Source organism: Eretmochelys imbricata, chromosome 1 (assembly GCF_965152235.1).
Source record: "Eretmochelys imbricata isolate rEreImb1 chromosome 1, rEreImb1.hap1, whole genome shotgun sequence".
Lineage (NCBI taxonomy): Eukaryota > Metazoa > Chordata > Testudines > Cheloniidae > Eretmochelys > Eretmochelys imbricata.
In genome coordinates this window covers 358,588,931-358,604,692 of record NC_135572.1, presented here as the reverse complement: position 1 = coordinate 358,604,692, position 15,762 = coordinate 358,588,931, and the positions used below count along the sequence as shown (strand labels likewise).

At 55.2% G+C, this 15,762-nt stretch overlaps 1 protein-coding gene across 4 annotated transcripts in view; it reads right to left on the bottom strand.

Moving 5' to 3' along the window:
• The window catches only part of SBF1 (SET binding factor 1), a 156,725-nt gene that overhangs the window by 30,184 nt on the left and 110,779 nt on the right, over positions 1-15,762 (bottom strand). For all 4 annotated transcript variants that reach the window (XM_077837750.1, XM_077837758.1, XM_077837766.1 and 1 more), the window contains exons 6-14: positions 13,264-13,369; positions 12,369-12,501; positions 10,758-10,866; positions 9,336-9,449; positions 8,114-8,191; positions 7,390-7,503; positions 1,587-1,715; positions 1,175-1,273; positions 141-345 (exon numbers count right to left, since the gene is read on the bottom strand). In XM_077837750.1, coding sequence (XP_077693876.1) covers positions 141-345; positions 1,175-1,273; positions 1,587-1,715; positions 7,390-7,503; positions 8,114-8,191; positions 9,336-9,449; positions 10,758-10,866; positions 12,369-12,501; positions 13,264-13,369 — 1,087 coding nt within the window. The remainder of the gene's footprint in view (positions 1-140; positions 346-1,174; positions 1,274-1,586; positions 1,716-7,389; positions 7,504-8,113; positions 8,192-9,335; positions 9,450-10,757; positions 10,867-12,368; positions 12,502-13,263; positions 13,370-15,762) is intronic.

The window sequence follows — 15,762 nt, the reverse complement described above, 5'->3', positions numbered from 1 at the left end:
CAGGCTTTGAAATCCAACCAAGCTGCCAGCGGAGAGGCCAGCGGTGCCCATACTGAGATGAGCACTTGGCAGCGCTGAGGCAAAACTTCCCCCTCATGTGGCCCTTTGCCATGAGGCTGTGCCCTTCCTGGGAGACATACCAATGGGGGGTCCCGATGGCACCATACACTTCTTCTCCGCCTTCACAGCCGGCGGAGCTGTCTGCAGCTTGGCAGTGGCCTGGTCGATGATCCACTGGACTGTCCCCTCGTCCAAGCGGGGAAAAGGCCTCTGGTGTAGGCGCAGGTAGCAGCCTTCTGTGGGCTTCTGCACCTTGTGCATCGTCACTGCGGGGTATGGGTTCTCCTATTCCAGCAAGGGGCGCCAGTTACTCTCCAGGGCAGACCTGCCATGCTGTGTCCCTCGAACAGGGAGCGCGAGGCTCCCAGGCAGGATTTCCCTGGGGAACTGCACATGGCGTCAAGGCCAAGCCCTTCCCACACATTACAAACCAGGAGCCCTCCAGCACCAGGCGCTGACTGCCCGGCTTAGACCCAGCTGCTCTATGTTCTCCAGAGCCACAGAGACAGTGAACACCCAAGCACAAGTGGGGCCAGGAGAGCTTGGACATGCTGGGCAGGTAGGGAGCTCAGCCTTCTACAGCGGGGCAGTGCCCTCCCAAGTCCGACGGTGACCCTAGGCCATAAAAGGCAGTGTTGTCGTGCTCTAAAGGCCGTCTCAGCAGGGTGCCCTCGGTCTGAAGGCTGGTGGGCTGGTTGGCCAAATCCTCCAGACCAGTTGGGACACATAGGGGAGGAATTACTCTGAACACCCTTCCCCCCATGCATGCAGAGTCCCTCCAAATCAGAAAGAACCAGACAGGCAATGGGTTGACAGTTCAAACCACAAGGCCACATTCCACCTGGGCCAGCTCCAAGAATGGTCACCGATCTACCCCTCTGCCACCTCCAGCTGTGGCCAGCGGACGAGAGTTGAGGCATAGGGGTGGAATGTACCCCAAGGAGAAGAGGCTCCTGCACTGGGCATGCAGCAGTCTGCAGAGATGAAGGGAGAAAGGCCCTCCTTCAGTGGGGGCCCCTGACCCTGCTCAGAGGGAGGCCCTGCCCTTGTGCCAGGCTCCCATCTCCACCTTATTCCTACCCCAGACACCCCACAGCCCGCCCTCAGCACTCACGTTTTTATAGAGCTGCTCTGCCAGCTCCTTGATGTGCCGCAGTATTTTCTGCTTGCTCCCCTCCTCGGCACGCATCCGCTTCACTTCATAGGCGACCAGCTGAGGGTGGAGGAGAGGCATGAGGGGCAGCCTCCTGCGTGGGGGCATGGGTGCCGTGTTGGCGGTGCTCCTTAGTGCCAGGCCTGCCCCAGCTCCTCCCGGACCATGCAGGGCACTGCAGCCAGCAGGCAGAGGCTGCTCCCCTGATGTCTTTGGCTCACGCCTCAGTCCCTCGGAGGGGAAAGCAGGAGCTCAGATATGCTCTGCAGCCCTGGGTTATTTACTGAGGGCTATTAGTGCCAGAGACGGAGACGTGCAGGGCTGCCAGCCAGGAAAGGGAAGGGGAGGAGTTGCCCCCCCAATCACCTCTTACCTCATCAAACAGGTCAATTGCTCGGTATGGGGCACCCCTCTCTGTCACAAAGCCAGCGAACGCCATGCCTTCCAGGACCTTGGTGAGGAAGTCATCCTCCACCAGCCCCCTCTGACTGAGGAAGGCTGCCTACAACAACAAGGAACAGCAGGCGGCCATTAGCGCACTGGCCTGAGTCTCAGCCCCCAACCTTCCAGGCAGCAGCCCCATGGTGGGGGAACTAGCAGGATGTGTGCACAGACATGAGCCTTCCTTTCCCCAAGCCCGCTTGCGATGCAGTGTCTATTTCAGACCTAGACCCTTGGGCAGGGTTTTATTTGCCCATAAAGTCCCAGATAGTGCTGTATAAATGCCCCCCTGAACACTTCCCCCTCTTCACAGCCCTGAGGAGTGGGTCAGAATTAGATTAATTTACAGACAGGGAAACCCAGAGAGAGAGATGTACGAATCAGAATCTGGGGGCACGTCCGAGTGAGAGCTCAGGAGTTTCTGGTCCCAAGGCCTCTACTCCGAACGCCACACTCCTCAATCCAACAGATCTCCAAGGCCTTTACAGCCATCCACATACAGGCATCAGTTCAAATATGGCCGCCTCTGGGATGGAACACGGGACAGCAGCGTGGTTTGAGACTGGAGCAACGCTGTATCTGAGGAACTCCAGAGGGAGTTCAGGGGAGGGAATGGAATACACCCAGGACACCAAGGCTGGAATGGTCAGTTTCACATCTCATGCAGTAGACAGCCTCTAACAGCACAGCACCACTCCCCCCATCCCTCCCTTTGGATTGCAGGAAGGAACACACTGACTCAGGGCTTGTCCAGCCAGGAAGGTTTTTGTGGAATAACTAATCTGAAATAAGTGTGTCCACACAGCCGGCTGTATCCGAATTCCCTAGGAATCTGTGCATTCACATGGCACTGCATTTTTTGTTTTGCTTTTTAAATAAGCACACAACGCTCTGGGCAGGTGTCCCACGATGCACTGCGCAGCTGCTGGGCTCTGGACAGCCTGCGATTTTTATCACAGGGCATTGTGAAGCCACTGGAATTCTGGAACTTGGGAGCAAAGGAGCAAATTCCCATGGTTCCTGTCGTCCCACTTGCATTTGCGGTCATGCAGCTTGGTGACTTTAGGTGTCACCACCATGCTGCCGAGCCAATCTCGGGAGAGGAGTGGTGGAGGATGAAATCAAACAGCTGCTTGTGGATGGCCTTTTCCTAGACCAGCTTCTCTCAAGATGCCATTTCTGGGCTCTGACTGCTGGAAAAGGGCAGCAATGCGGAGTGGCAGCAGGATTTCAGGATGACAAAGGCCACTTTCCTAGAGATTTGTGCAGAGCTCACCCTGGAGCCACAGCACGCCGACCTGGAGAAGCTTGTGACCATTTGCTCACCACCTCCAACTTCATGTCTGTAGCTGACCACTTGGGTGCTGGCAGATCAACTGCTGAGGCGGTTGTCAGGGATGGGTGCATTGCTAGAGAGGGCACTGATGCCTGGGGTCAAACACACAGGAAGTTACTAGTGGATTTTCAAGGCTGGGGTTCCCAAATTGTATTGGGACCACCGGTGGGACCCATGTGCCTATTCTTTGCCCCCGACATCAGACCTCAGAGTTCATCAGTAGAAAGGGGTATTTCTCCAAGGCTGTTCACTGTGGGAGGTTCACCAGCATTAATACATGGGGGGAGTCTGGAAAGGTCTGTGGTGCCAGGACCCTTAGAAGCTAAGCCCTGTTTTCTTCAATTACAACGGGTACCTTTGCTCCCAGGACTGCTATGGACATTAATGGTGCTGTGATTCCCAGCATCATCCTGGGAGAAAAAGCTGCAGAGTGACAACGGGGCATGTGTTTGGAAGACTAAGAGATGTGCAGGAGCCCGGCGATGAGGCTGGAGACTAATGAGAAATATCTACCTTCTGTGAGAGCTGCTTGCTGTATTTTGCCACCATCTGAGAGGGTAAGAGACAGCACCTCACTGATAGGTGGGACGCAAAGGGGCAGAGACCTCTGGAAAGTTACAGCCTGAGAAGCTGCTTCTGCACGCCAGCAAATCATCAGGGCCATGGGGGCAGGTTGGCCAGTGTGCCTCCTTCAAGGCTAGGAACTCAGATGTTGAAATGCACCGTGTACAGACTGTGTTAGCCACTAGCAGGAGTGTATGAAATGGAAGTTTACTATGCTTTTCCATGCTGTGTGCAATGGTTTATGAACGGGCATTTTACTGTGTTGATGGCCTACATGTAATTCTAAACCACGGAACCTTCATCAGAAATAACCTTTATTGAACATCAAACAGGGCAAATAAAACACTTCACTGAATGTAACAGTGCACATGTGAAATCAGTGGAATGTAAATCACAATATAAACAATGCACACTTTATGGACCATAACAGTGCCAAAGTAGCTCACGTGGTCCAAACATGCACAGGTGCGGGGCTTCTGCCTGCTGTTCTCACCTAGGGATGTAGAATGGCGAGGGGAGAAACTATTGCTTGTAGTTGCAGGAGTGAAGTTGGGTCCCAGGATCCACTGTTCTCTGGGTGTTGGGACATGGAGGGAATTGTCTGCAGCTGGAGCCTGGAGAAGGGTACTGCTACTCAGCACGCATGGCTCTCCACAGCCTACAGGAAACAGGTGGGACCACAGTACCAAAATGTTCTCCAGCATGACTGTCTGCTTGTGCATCAACTCCAGCAGCTGCCTCTGCACGTGCCTCTCTTTCTCAGTTTTGTCCCTTGCCAAGTCTCTCTCCTCTCTCCACAAGGAGGCCTTCTCCTCCATCTTGTGTTCTTATCCCTCTTCTGGGACTCAGACAAAGTACCCTGATGTTTCCTCTCTCGTCTTCCTTTTCTTGACCCAGAGATTTGCCACGTTCTGAAACTGACAATGTCCTGTTGGGGATGAGGGAAGGCAGCGGCCGTGGTGCATCGGGTGCCGGAGCTGCGGGAGCTGTGAAACAAGTAGTAGGTGTACTAATTCCAGTCTCCGAAGCAATGATTCGTGATGCTTTCCTCAATTTTGGATACCACTCCTGGAGCCCTGCAACCTGACCTGGTCCCAACTGCAAGAGTCTGGACAGGTCTAAAAACAACCCAACCCCTTCGGTCAGGTCTGGTCGGCTCTGAGCCTCTCCGCAGCGTGCACGGCACAGTAAGGCAGTGGCAGTCGGCTGCTGCAATACTGACAGATCATGGGCACAGGAAGCCCCTACCAGGCCGGCCCCAAGGACGAGGCAGCAGCAGCTCTGGCACAGGGTTGAGGGAGGAAGGGTCAGGTTTGAACTGAGTCCGTTCTGAAAATGACATTCGTGGGTTGGGTTTGGGTCCAGGCTGGACTTCAAAATGAGGCCTGAACAGATCTATCATTCCTGTAGGACCTTCAAAGCCTGGGGCGAGCTTGGAGATGGTTAAGCAGTTTTCAGTGAGGCTGATGGCTGTGGGATATGAATATTTCAGAAACACAGCAGCTGTACAGCTTAAATTCTCTGGTGCAGATGCCATTTTGAGCACAGTGGTGGGAGAGGAGAGACGAAGTTTGTTAAATTCCCTTATACAATTATGTTGTAATATATATAAAATATGTTGTGATATATCTTGACTTTAGCAAAGCTTTTGATACAGTCTCCCACAGTATTCTTCCCAGCAAGTTGAAAAAGTATGAATTGGATGCATGGACTATAAGGTGGATAGAAAGCTGGCTGGATCGTCGGGCTCAATGGGTAGTGATGTAGTGATCAACGGCTCGATGTCTAGTTGGCGTCCAGTATCAAGTGGAGTGCCCTGGGGTCTGTCCTGGGGGCTAGTTTTGTTCAGCGTCTTCATTAATGATCTGGATGAAGGGATGGATTGCACCCTCAGCAAATTCGCAGATGACTCTAAGCTGGGGGGGAAAGGTAGATAAGCTGGAGGGTAGGGATAGGGTCCAGAGTGACCTAGACAAATTGGAGGATTGGGCCAAAAGAAATCTCATGAGGTTCAACAAGGACAAGTGCAGAGTCCTGCACTTAGGACAGAAGAATCCCATGCACTGCTACAGGCTGGGGACCAACTGGCTAAGCGGCAGTTATGCAGAAAAGGACCTGGGGATTACAGTGGACGAGAAGCTGGATATGAGTGTGCCCTTGTTGCCAAGAAGGCTAATTGCATATTGGGCTGCATTAATAGGAGCATTGCCAGCATATTGAGGGAAGTGATTATTCCCCTCTATTCAACACTGGTGAGGCCACATTTGGAGTACTGCGTCCAGTTTTGGGCCCCCCACTACAGAAAGGATGTGGACAAATTGGAGAGAGTCCAGCGGAGGGCAACAAAAATGATTAGGGGGCTGGGGCACATGACTTACGCGGCGAGGCTGAGGGAACTGGGGTTATTTAGTCTGCAGAAGAGAAGAGTGAGAGGGGATTTGATAGCAGCCTTCAACTACCTGAAGGGGGGTTTCAAAGAGGATGGAGCTCGGCTGTTCTCAGTGGTGGAAGATGACAGAACAAGGAGCAATGGTCTCAAGCTGCAGTGGGGAGGTCTAGGTTGGATACTAGGAAAAACTATTTCACTAGGAGGGTGGTGAAGCACTAGAATGGGTTACCTACGGAGGTGGTGGAATCTCCATCCTTAGAGGCTTTTAAGGCCCGGCTTGACAAAGCCCTGGCTGGGATGATTTAGTTGGGGATTGGGTCCTGCTTTGAGCAGGGGGGGTGGGACTAGATGACCTCCTGAGGTCTCTTCCAACCCTAATCTTCTATGATAGTACATACCACTCACTGGCAGAGGTCCTTTCCCAGCACTGTCTTGGTGGGAGTCCACTTGGGTGTTGGGAGACATCACTTCCTCAGACTCGTGTGGGAAAGAGATCCTGGGTTTGCTGGGAAATTTCCTCCTCACTGGAGTCCTAGTCGGGGTCTGCACTCTCGGGTGCCGGCCACAACGTACCAGAATTCAGTGGTGGCCTTCTTGAGGAAAACGTGGCGCAACTCACGGTAGAGGGCAAGTGCTGGAAGGGTTCCTGAAGGTCTTGCGGCTACCCTAGGGTTTCCTGGAACTCTACTGGCCCTCCTTTCCTTTGTTCTGACACTGGACCTCGTCCCAGGAGTGACCCCTCGTTTGCTTCGACGCAGGCTCATAACATTGGCTCTCCGGTAGCTGCTGCTAAGGCAAGACTGGACCGTCTCCTCTTCCCAGCCCTAGGGGCAATCCATGATCTCTCCACGGGTCCAAGCAGGAGAAGGGTATGCAACTCCAGGAGTGTGTAACTGGGGTGCATATGGCTGCACACCAGCATTTAAATGGGGGAGGTGACATCCAGTCAACATGATCCCAGGCAAGTAGAGAACACACAAGTGAAGAGACAGGTTGATCCAGATGTGAAGCAATGCAGTGTGGGAAGCAGTGGGAAGACTGCCAGTGGCAGGAAAGATAATCCAAAATAGAGCTGCATCCACACAAAGCCTTTTTCCAGACTAACTCATCTCAAAATGAACTTAACGCACTTCCACACTGAATTATCCACTTTGCAAAAGGCCAGATAATTGGAAAAAAGAATTGTCTTGTGGGCACAAGGCATTTTAAACCAAAAGGCAATGTGAAATCCACACCCACCCCTCTTCAGACAAGCTCTCAGAGGTAAGAGTTTCTCAAGCCGCATTACTCACACTGCCCCCTGCAGTACCTGGGTTTTTGTGTACTCTGCCCATCCAAGTACTGATTCAGGCTTAAGCCCACTTACCCTGTGACCTTCTGTGCTCTGGCTCCAAGGGTGCATCTGAAATTCCCCCCTGCCCCCCACCCACGTACGAGCGGCCTTACCTTGTGGAAGCGGATGACTGGCTCTGGGTGGATGCGGATGATGTGCAGGCACCAGCGGTAGCCCTGCAGCAGCTGTGCAAACAAGCGGAGGAAGACAGCTCGGATCTCCTTGTCCTGCAGCAAGAGAGGACAGACAGTCAGGCACTGAGAGGACAGCAGAGGAAGCAGCCTGAGAGGACGGAGCCAGAAGCTTGGCAGCAGAAATGCCTCATCAGGGAGAGACAGGCTCCGACCCAGCCGCCGGACCCAGCACCTGCCAGGCAGGAAACACAAACGGGTGACTGGAGGAAAGCGGGGCGGGGGGTGGAATGGGGAGGGGAAGGAAACCCATGCCCCCTCCCTCTGCACCGAGCAGAGGCAGAGGGAGGTCCTTACATGGCTCACAGTGAAACAGGCCCTTCGTAATTCGGTGCGGCTGTAACCCTACAGTGTCTGCTGAAGAAGCTGTCCTCAGTGCACCAGAGAAGGGGGACTTCTAGCCCTTGCTGAGAGCTAGGGAGCTCCATAAGCATTTTGCAACACCACTGTTGACTCCATAACCAGCACCTAGATGGAAGCTTCAGCCCCACCTTGCTCCTGGCCCTGGAAATAAAGAGCAGCCCCTCCCAACCCCAGCAGGGAAAGCAGCTCCTCTGCAATCCCACACCCAAGGAATGGGCACTCAGAAGGGACACACCTTAGTACAAATGCTTCTTCCCAGGCCCCTCCTGGCTCCCCCACTCACCTGCATTTTGAGGGAGGAGGCAGAGACGGTTGATGGGGGGAATGCTAAGTCTGCTACCTCCAGCTCAGGGTCCAAGATCTGCACAGACAATCAGAGAGCATGTTCAGAAAGGGAGCCCTGGCCCCTGGGAGTTCTAACACCATAGCCGGAAGAGGCCAGGACTTCCTCAATGGACCACGGAGCAGACTGCACCAGGCCCTGCCCTGCAGTGAGCCCTGGGAGGGCCCCCAGAAAGGGCCAGAGAGAGACACGGTCCTGCCAGCCTTGGGGACCAGACTTGAAGGGGCCTGCAGGACATGGTGCCTTTGGGCTGGGGCAGGAATTTCAGCATGGAATTCTATAGCCTGCATCACACAAGTCCGATTAGATGAACATGAGGGTCTCTTCTGCCCTTTAGATCTGGCGGATAGCTCCCTAGAGCCTCACAGGGCACAGCCTAGGGTTGGGGCCCTAGAGAAGACTCCTCAGACCTGTCACTTGGCTTGGGAGAGGGGATGGTAGCTCCAAGAAGTTTCCATGACCCTGCCCGCTATCGCCTCTCTGCTTTGGCTTCAAGCCCTGTTCTGTCAGGAGGCTGCCCACCGTGAGAAGTCTCTATGTCTGACTGACATCGCTGAGGTGCTGTGCTTCCCCCTCACCAGGCACACTCTCACTTCAGAGCACCAGCTGCTGATCAGAGGCCTGCCTCTTCAATACAGACAGAGAGATTCTTCTATCCTGACTGAATTGATGGACCCCAGACAGGCACCAATGCAGGGGACTGCCTGGAAATCACCAGCTTTCCTGAGCCACATTCTGCAATCAGCATCAGCAAGAGCTGCTAAGGCCATGCTGTTCTGGACACACATGCCCAGGGTCACAGCCCCCCTGGGAACAGCTAGCACCCGTGCAAGGAGCTCCAGGGCTGGAACTGTTTCCTGTTTGGAGAGTGAGGACCATTCACAAGACACCCAGAAACCTGAAGCAACTGCATGTGCCAACCCCCAGCACCCCAGTGTGCCCTGTGGGGAGGGAGGAAGCATGAGAAACCTCAAGTGATATGATCACAAGCTCCCAAGATGTGGGAAGACTCCCTATTCAGGCTCTGCTGCTGTGCTTGATCTCACTCCCAACACCTGCCCACAGGCTATGAGTGCTATATTCACACCCATATAAGGAACCTCTTGAGACGGGAAGGGGACCAGGGAGTGGAGCCGAGCCAGTCCTGGGGTCCCACACTTACCATGGAGAGGGCTTCTCGTGTCTGATGGAGCAGTGGCTCAGGCAGCAGGGAGATGTGAATGCACTCTGGGATGGTCACCGTCCCACCATCCAGATCTGCTATGACGACATCCAACTGAAAGCAGCGAGGCAGGCATGAGCACACAGACGGGACAGGCTTTCTGGAGTGCTCCCCACCCAGCCGCGTGACCCAGCAAAGGAGCTGCACGCAGTTTTTTTTTTCTTTTTAAGGGGTGGGGGGAGCAATTTGTACTTAACAGCCTCCCCCTCACACACAATCTGGTAGAGCCTAGAGCACTTTGCAATCCCTATAGCTTCTTACATGGTGCCCATTGCCACAGGACCTGAGCACTTGCTGACATACAAAATAAGCCTGGGGATCCTGGCACCCGCTGGGGTGAAGCGCAGCAGCCGTGGAATAGCCACAGTAAGGCTACACACCAGGGAGGCACCACCACCGTTTGCGTCTGAACCGAACAGCAGGGGGGAATCAGGGCGGCAGAACGGAACTGCACAAATCAGGGTGCTACCAGGACACCAGGGTTGACAGCTGCACTCTTGCGGGAAGTGCCAGGGGATCTTACCAGGGATCAGGACCTTGGCTTTACATCTCGCTGAGACTGGGCACTGAGACAGTACTGACCTCACCAAATGAAACAGCAGTGCCAATCCCGCAGCACCCAGAGACTTGTCTACATATGGCTGGTCGGTATAACAGAGGTAATTTTAAACCAACTTGGTTGAAGCAGTTCAAAAGGCCAGGCAGGCACTCTTGTCTCGGTTTAAATCAGGCTAATTTCAGTTTAGCTTAGGACTGACTTGACTAAGGGCTTGTCTACACGGGCAATTTACAGCGCTGCAACTTTCTCGCTCGGGGGTGGGAAACCCCCCCCCCCCCCCGAGTGCAGCAAGTTTCAGGGCTGTAAAGCGCCAGGGCAGACGGTGCCCGGCGCTGGGAGTGCGCCCCTCGTGGAGGTGGGGTTTCCGAGCGCTCCGTCCCAGCGCTCCGACCGCACAAGCCACACTGAAGCGCGGCCGAGGCCTGCCAGCGTAGACCAGCCCTAAACCCAAACAAGACGCTCAAAGCGCAGTAAGTGCCCACACAGCCTTCTCAACTGATGGAACTTATCGCATCTTCAGTCACCATCGTGTAGACAGGACCCAAGCCCCAGGAAAGCCCAGCCCCAGCCCCAGCCCCACTTGACTTGTGAGAGATGCCTGGATCACAGCCCCTGCTGGTCTGGCTGAACAAGTGCAGCCTGTTCCCGCAGGGTTTGTTCATCCCCTCACTCCCAGTCCCATTTCTGTACACGGCCCCACTGGCAAATGACCTCTTGCCCCTCCCTCAAGAGCTCTGACCCAGGAGGATTGGAGCAATGTGGGGCGAGGGGGACTGCACAGACGGGGTTACGCAGTGCCTCACCAGTTCCTGCGTCTCCGAGTGGAAGATGGAGCTGACTCCAATGATGAAGGGTGTGGGCGTGCTCAGCACCTCAAGGAGCTGTGCAGGTAAGATGGGCACGTACGTGAAACTGTAACCAAAGCAGATCATCACTATAGCCCATCAGGAGCTATGCTGGGCTCAGCATCTGGCTCCAAGACCCTGCTGCACCCTGGCCAAGCCATGCTCCAGAGCCACCCAGACTGTGCAATAGTCCCCCAGGGAAATGATGGCGCCCACAGCACACAAGTCATTTCATACTGGACTGGTGGAAGTCCTGGGAAAGATAGCACAAGGAACAACCATGGCCCAAGATGGGACCCACACTAATAGTCAGCGGATAGTGAGCAATGGTGTCAGGGCCCTTCTGCCACGGCAGGCACTCTGAACTGTGTGTGCATCTCACAGCTAGGAGGCTTCTAGGTTTGTAAAGGGACCCGCAGTCAGGTTATTTGGCTCTAAAGTTACAGTCAGTCTGTGCCCATGTCCAGTGCTTCCAGCTCGAGGGGCGGGGGGTGTAAGTGCCAAAGGAGTATATTTATATTTTAAATATAAAGAACCCTTCTCCAGCGGCACTGGCAGCCAGGAACTAGGGCAGGCAGCTAACAGCAACAATGACACATCTATCTTCACTGCCCTAGCTGGGAGGGGTGCAAACAGTGAGCAGCGCAGGAGACGGAACCCTGTCCTGGGCTGGGAAGGGAAGTCAGGTCACTGTTTGAGCCAGTCAACATCTCCCCTTCAGGGAGACGAGCAGGGCGCCCGCTGTCCTTAAGGAGCTTACTGTGAGGCCCGGCCGTCTCACTAACGAGTGGCCTGTATGCAATCACCCCTTCTGGGGAGGGTCACTGGGGGTTGGGCAGCTCCGGGGGCTCCTGGAGTCCTGCTGATTTCCTCTACCCCATTCAATCCGGTCACTGGTGGGGTCAGCTGGGGAGGCCTTACAGGAGGGCTCTGGAGGTCTGCAATGTCTGCAGAGTGACTTAGGTGTGGAGTGTACCACAGGGGAACCCCTAAGGGCCCAGTCCTGTAAGTGCTAAGCCTGTACTGAGCTCAGTGAGAGCTGATCACACGCAGCATCCACAGCACCTTGCTGAACTGTGCCTGGCTACCTGAGACATCCCTCTCTCTCACCATGAGGCCCTGCGGCAGCTGCGATTAGTTCATGCTAAAAGCTCCTTGGGCTCGGAGGAAGCAGCTGGCAGGGGCCTTCAATGCCTAAACTCGCTCCCTCTCTTGATAGTCTAGAGCCCAAATTTTGCTCAGGGGGTGCAGAGCTGGGGTTATTCATGTTATTTTGCTGTTGAGGAATTTAATTATTATAGATGCCTCTAAAGCCATGGACAGTGCAGCCAGAGAACATGTCTCAAGGTGTATGTAAGATTTGATTTCACCTGGCAATCCCTCATAGTGCTTGGGCTACAGTAAACAGCCCACACTAGCCATGGGACTTGGACACCATTAGTGCATGGGGCTAGATGGAAGCAGGGCAATCTACAAAGCCAGAGACGGGCTTTGCTCGGGATGTCAAGCCCCTTTGCAGCATGTAGCTTTGCTCCAGCCACGTGTCAGGTGGACTCTGCGCTTCCTCACCTGTACTTGAGGGGGAACATGAGCGCAAGCAGGGCCCGGCAGGCGTCCGTGAGTCTCTGGTAACTGCTGGAGAGAAACAGGATCTTGTGTTCGGTGAGTGCAGCACAGAAGAGACACAGCACATTGGTGATCCCTGGGGAGAGAAGGGGCAGAGCACAGAGCGCTTGCAGGTGGATTCTTCCCAAGTACAGCAGCAGAGTCCTGCTACAGCCCCACGAGCTCCTGCTCTCTCACCCCACCAAACAGGCTGCCAAGAGTCTCCCCCACATCCTCACTCCTTGCTGGCAGCTGTTGCTCCTTCCTTCTGCTGCATGGGGGTGGGACTTGCTGTCCAGTGAATGGAAGAGGAAGCGTGTCCAGTCATCTTCTAGAAACCTCCTGTCACCTCTGGATCAGTGCTAGGACCTGCTAACTCACGGATCGTTTCTGAGCTTAGGGCCAGCCAGACTGCTCTGAAAGCCCCTTGGGGACTCCCCTGGAGCTGTGCACACCCCTTGGTGTCTGGTATCTTTGGCAGCTGATGCAACAGGAGCAACTGGAGCACAAATCCCTGCACAGAAAGGCCTGCAGCTGCTCAGACCCAGCCCTGCCTTCTCCTGCTGCCCCTGCCTAGGTGCTCATTCGGTGCCCGTTAACATGGCATCCGAATGGACCCACAGTTTGGGGCCACAACCAGAGCACAACTGCCAGGCTCCCCCTCACTTCCTGAGAGAAGGAAGGCAGCATGAGATGGAGAGATTCGGTCAGAATGGCAGGGGGTGAGGCACTGAGCTGATAAGCCGAGGTCAGGAGCGTGGCATGGGGGGGCAGCACGAGGAATTTCCTGCAGAGGGCACTGGCTGACGGTATTCAGCACCTGTCCCTCTGAGCAGGTGAGGCCGGGGCAGAGTCTCACCGAGCTGCCGGAAGAGCAGTGCTACGCTGCAGCTGCTGACGGGAAGAGAGTCATTGATGGGCGTCTGGATCACCTGCCTGTCGCCTGCCCCTAGAGAGATCGTCCTCTGCAAAAAACAGACACACACCAGTCACTGGGATTCAGGCTGAGTAACAGACGAGCGCAGGGACCACAGGGAGCCAGCTTCCACCTCAGAGTGGAAGGCCAAAATCCAGAAGCAGCTGGGCTCCCCCAGTGACGGACAGGACAGGACGCAGGGGCCAAAGGGATGTCGTCCAGCTTTATACCCTGTGGGGTGGCCCAGGGCCGCCCACCATAGGCTACTGTGTCCTTCCCAGCTGCAGCCATGAGAGTAACTCCTCCCTGCAGGAGGAAGGGCACCCTACGGTGGGGCCGATATGTACGTACTGCCTGACTCAGTGCTGCCCCAGTGAGGGAGAGCCACTGGCCAGCTGCAGAGGGGAACCACCCCTAAGACAGCTACCGCTGCACTTAGCCTGTTGGATGGAGTTCGTTCCACTGAGACATCCTGGGCGCGCCCAGAAGCACACGCAGCGTTGCGGCAACTGGGGTCGCCCGTAGAGCACCGCTCAGCCCTGTCGCCAGAAACACACGAGCTCTCATTGCAGGTGCAGTGTCTTATGCAAGGAAGAGGGGAGCACCAGCTGCCCTGGACTGGTCTGAGGGATGAGGGCTGGATGGATCAGCAGAGTCTCCCCCTTTTGCAACCATTTATTTTAAAGCTGTATTGATCTCTTCCCCTGCCCCAAAACCTGGACTCCCACCTAGCTGTGGGCTCCCGGCCTTTGTTCAGAGCCTGTACGATCTCAGGACTTCAGATCTATTGATCATATTCCCCTAAGCAAGCGGCTTCCCCCATGATACTCCTCTCCATTCCGCTGCTCAGCTTTCTGCAGCAATGCTCACGCACACTAGCATCACCACATTTACCTGGCATGCTCCCTCCTGGCCACTGCCCCACCTCAGATGCCCCTTAAAACCTTCACTGGCGCACACCAGGGAGGGAACAGCCCTGGCCCTCAGACAACGCAACAGGGCTTCTCCCAGAAAACACCTGGGATCTTTGACAGGCAGTGAGAACAGAACATACTAACTCTGATGTCAGCCAGCTGGGTCCCAGGACAAGTAACCCCTTCTTCTGTGGCCCATGTGCATGGTCACCTGAATCCCTAACACACACACACTGCCATGTGCACAACCAGGGGTGCAGTGCCCGGACTGGGGAGATGCGCAGTGCCCGGACTGGGGAGATGCACAGTGCCCGGACTGGGGAGATGCACAGTGCCCGGACTGGGGAGATGCACAGTGCCCGGACTGGGGAGATGCACAGTGCCCGGACTGGGGAGATGCACAGTGCCCGGACTGGGGAGATGCACAGTGCCCGGACTGGGGAGATGCACAGTGCCCAGGTCTCTCCTCCCACTCTTTGTGGGAGATGCTGACCCAGCGGCTGCAGGGGCTGGAGCATGTGCAGCTTTTGAACACCCAAGAGACGACTGTTACAGATGAGACAGACCCCATGAAAGAAAAGTGTGCATACCGCTCTTTCGTCCTCCACGTCAGGCTGAGATAGAGACAGACAGAGATAGCACAGTCAGTTAGAAACGCACAACACTGCAGCACAGCCGGACACCAAGGAGAGACGTGCACACATCAAACCAAAGCTGACAGTGAACGGGGCCCTGAACCCCCAAAAGAGGGAATGTGCAGACAGACACAGCAAAAGCCACATCACAACATTTAGAAAGAGCCCTTCCAGATACAGCAGGGGGGAAAGCAAAGTGCACGAAGGGGTGGTGCCACTTTCAAACTGCCCTAACGCCAGCACCCCAGGGTCTGTGAGCACCGAGATGCACCAACTGCTAAGGCCACAGCCCATTCCCAGGAGCACTCTGGGCTCCACTCAGACGGGTCACTAACTGGGCCTCTGATGCTCGACAATCCTTATCCACCTGCTTGCATAGCTCACCCACGAGGGGCCTGGCTGAGGTCAGCTGCCCCCTCACATCTAGGCTGTCAGGAGGAGCCCTGGGCATGTGGCATGCAGCCTCCTCCTTGCATGGCTTACAAACAGAACATCCCCTTTCTTCTTTTGTGGGGCCTAAGCCTGGCTGATATACAACCTCCAGCATCACCCCACGAAGGCCCCTCCATGCCTTGAGAGTGCTTCCAGGCTAATCGAGGAGGAAGCCCCAAGCCCAGTGGCTTGGAGACTACGAAGCTGGTACTTCTGCATTACAGGCATTCTTCAGACAGTGTTACAGTACCCAAGGTGGGGGCCGGATCTGATGCTTCAAGGCACCAAGGTCCCTTGGCCTGAGTGCCCAAGTAGATCAGAGACCCTGTTGCGACTAGGGCAGGCTGCAACCCAAGGATCCCCAGGGTCTCTGGGGGCTCACTAGTTTGCACTGTGGGTGCAAGGCAAGAGGCTGCAGCCAACCCAGAGGGATCACGCGGAGGAGGCTTGGCGATCGCAGC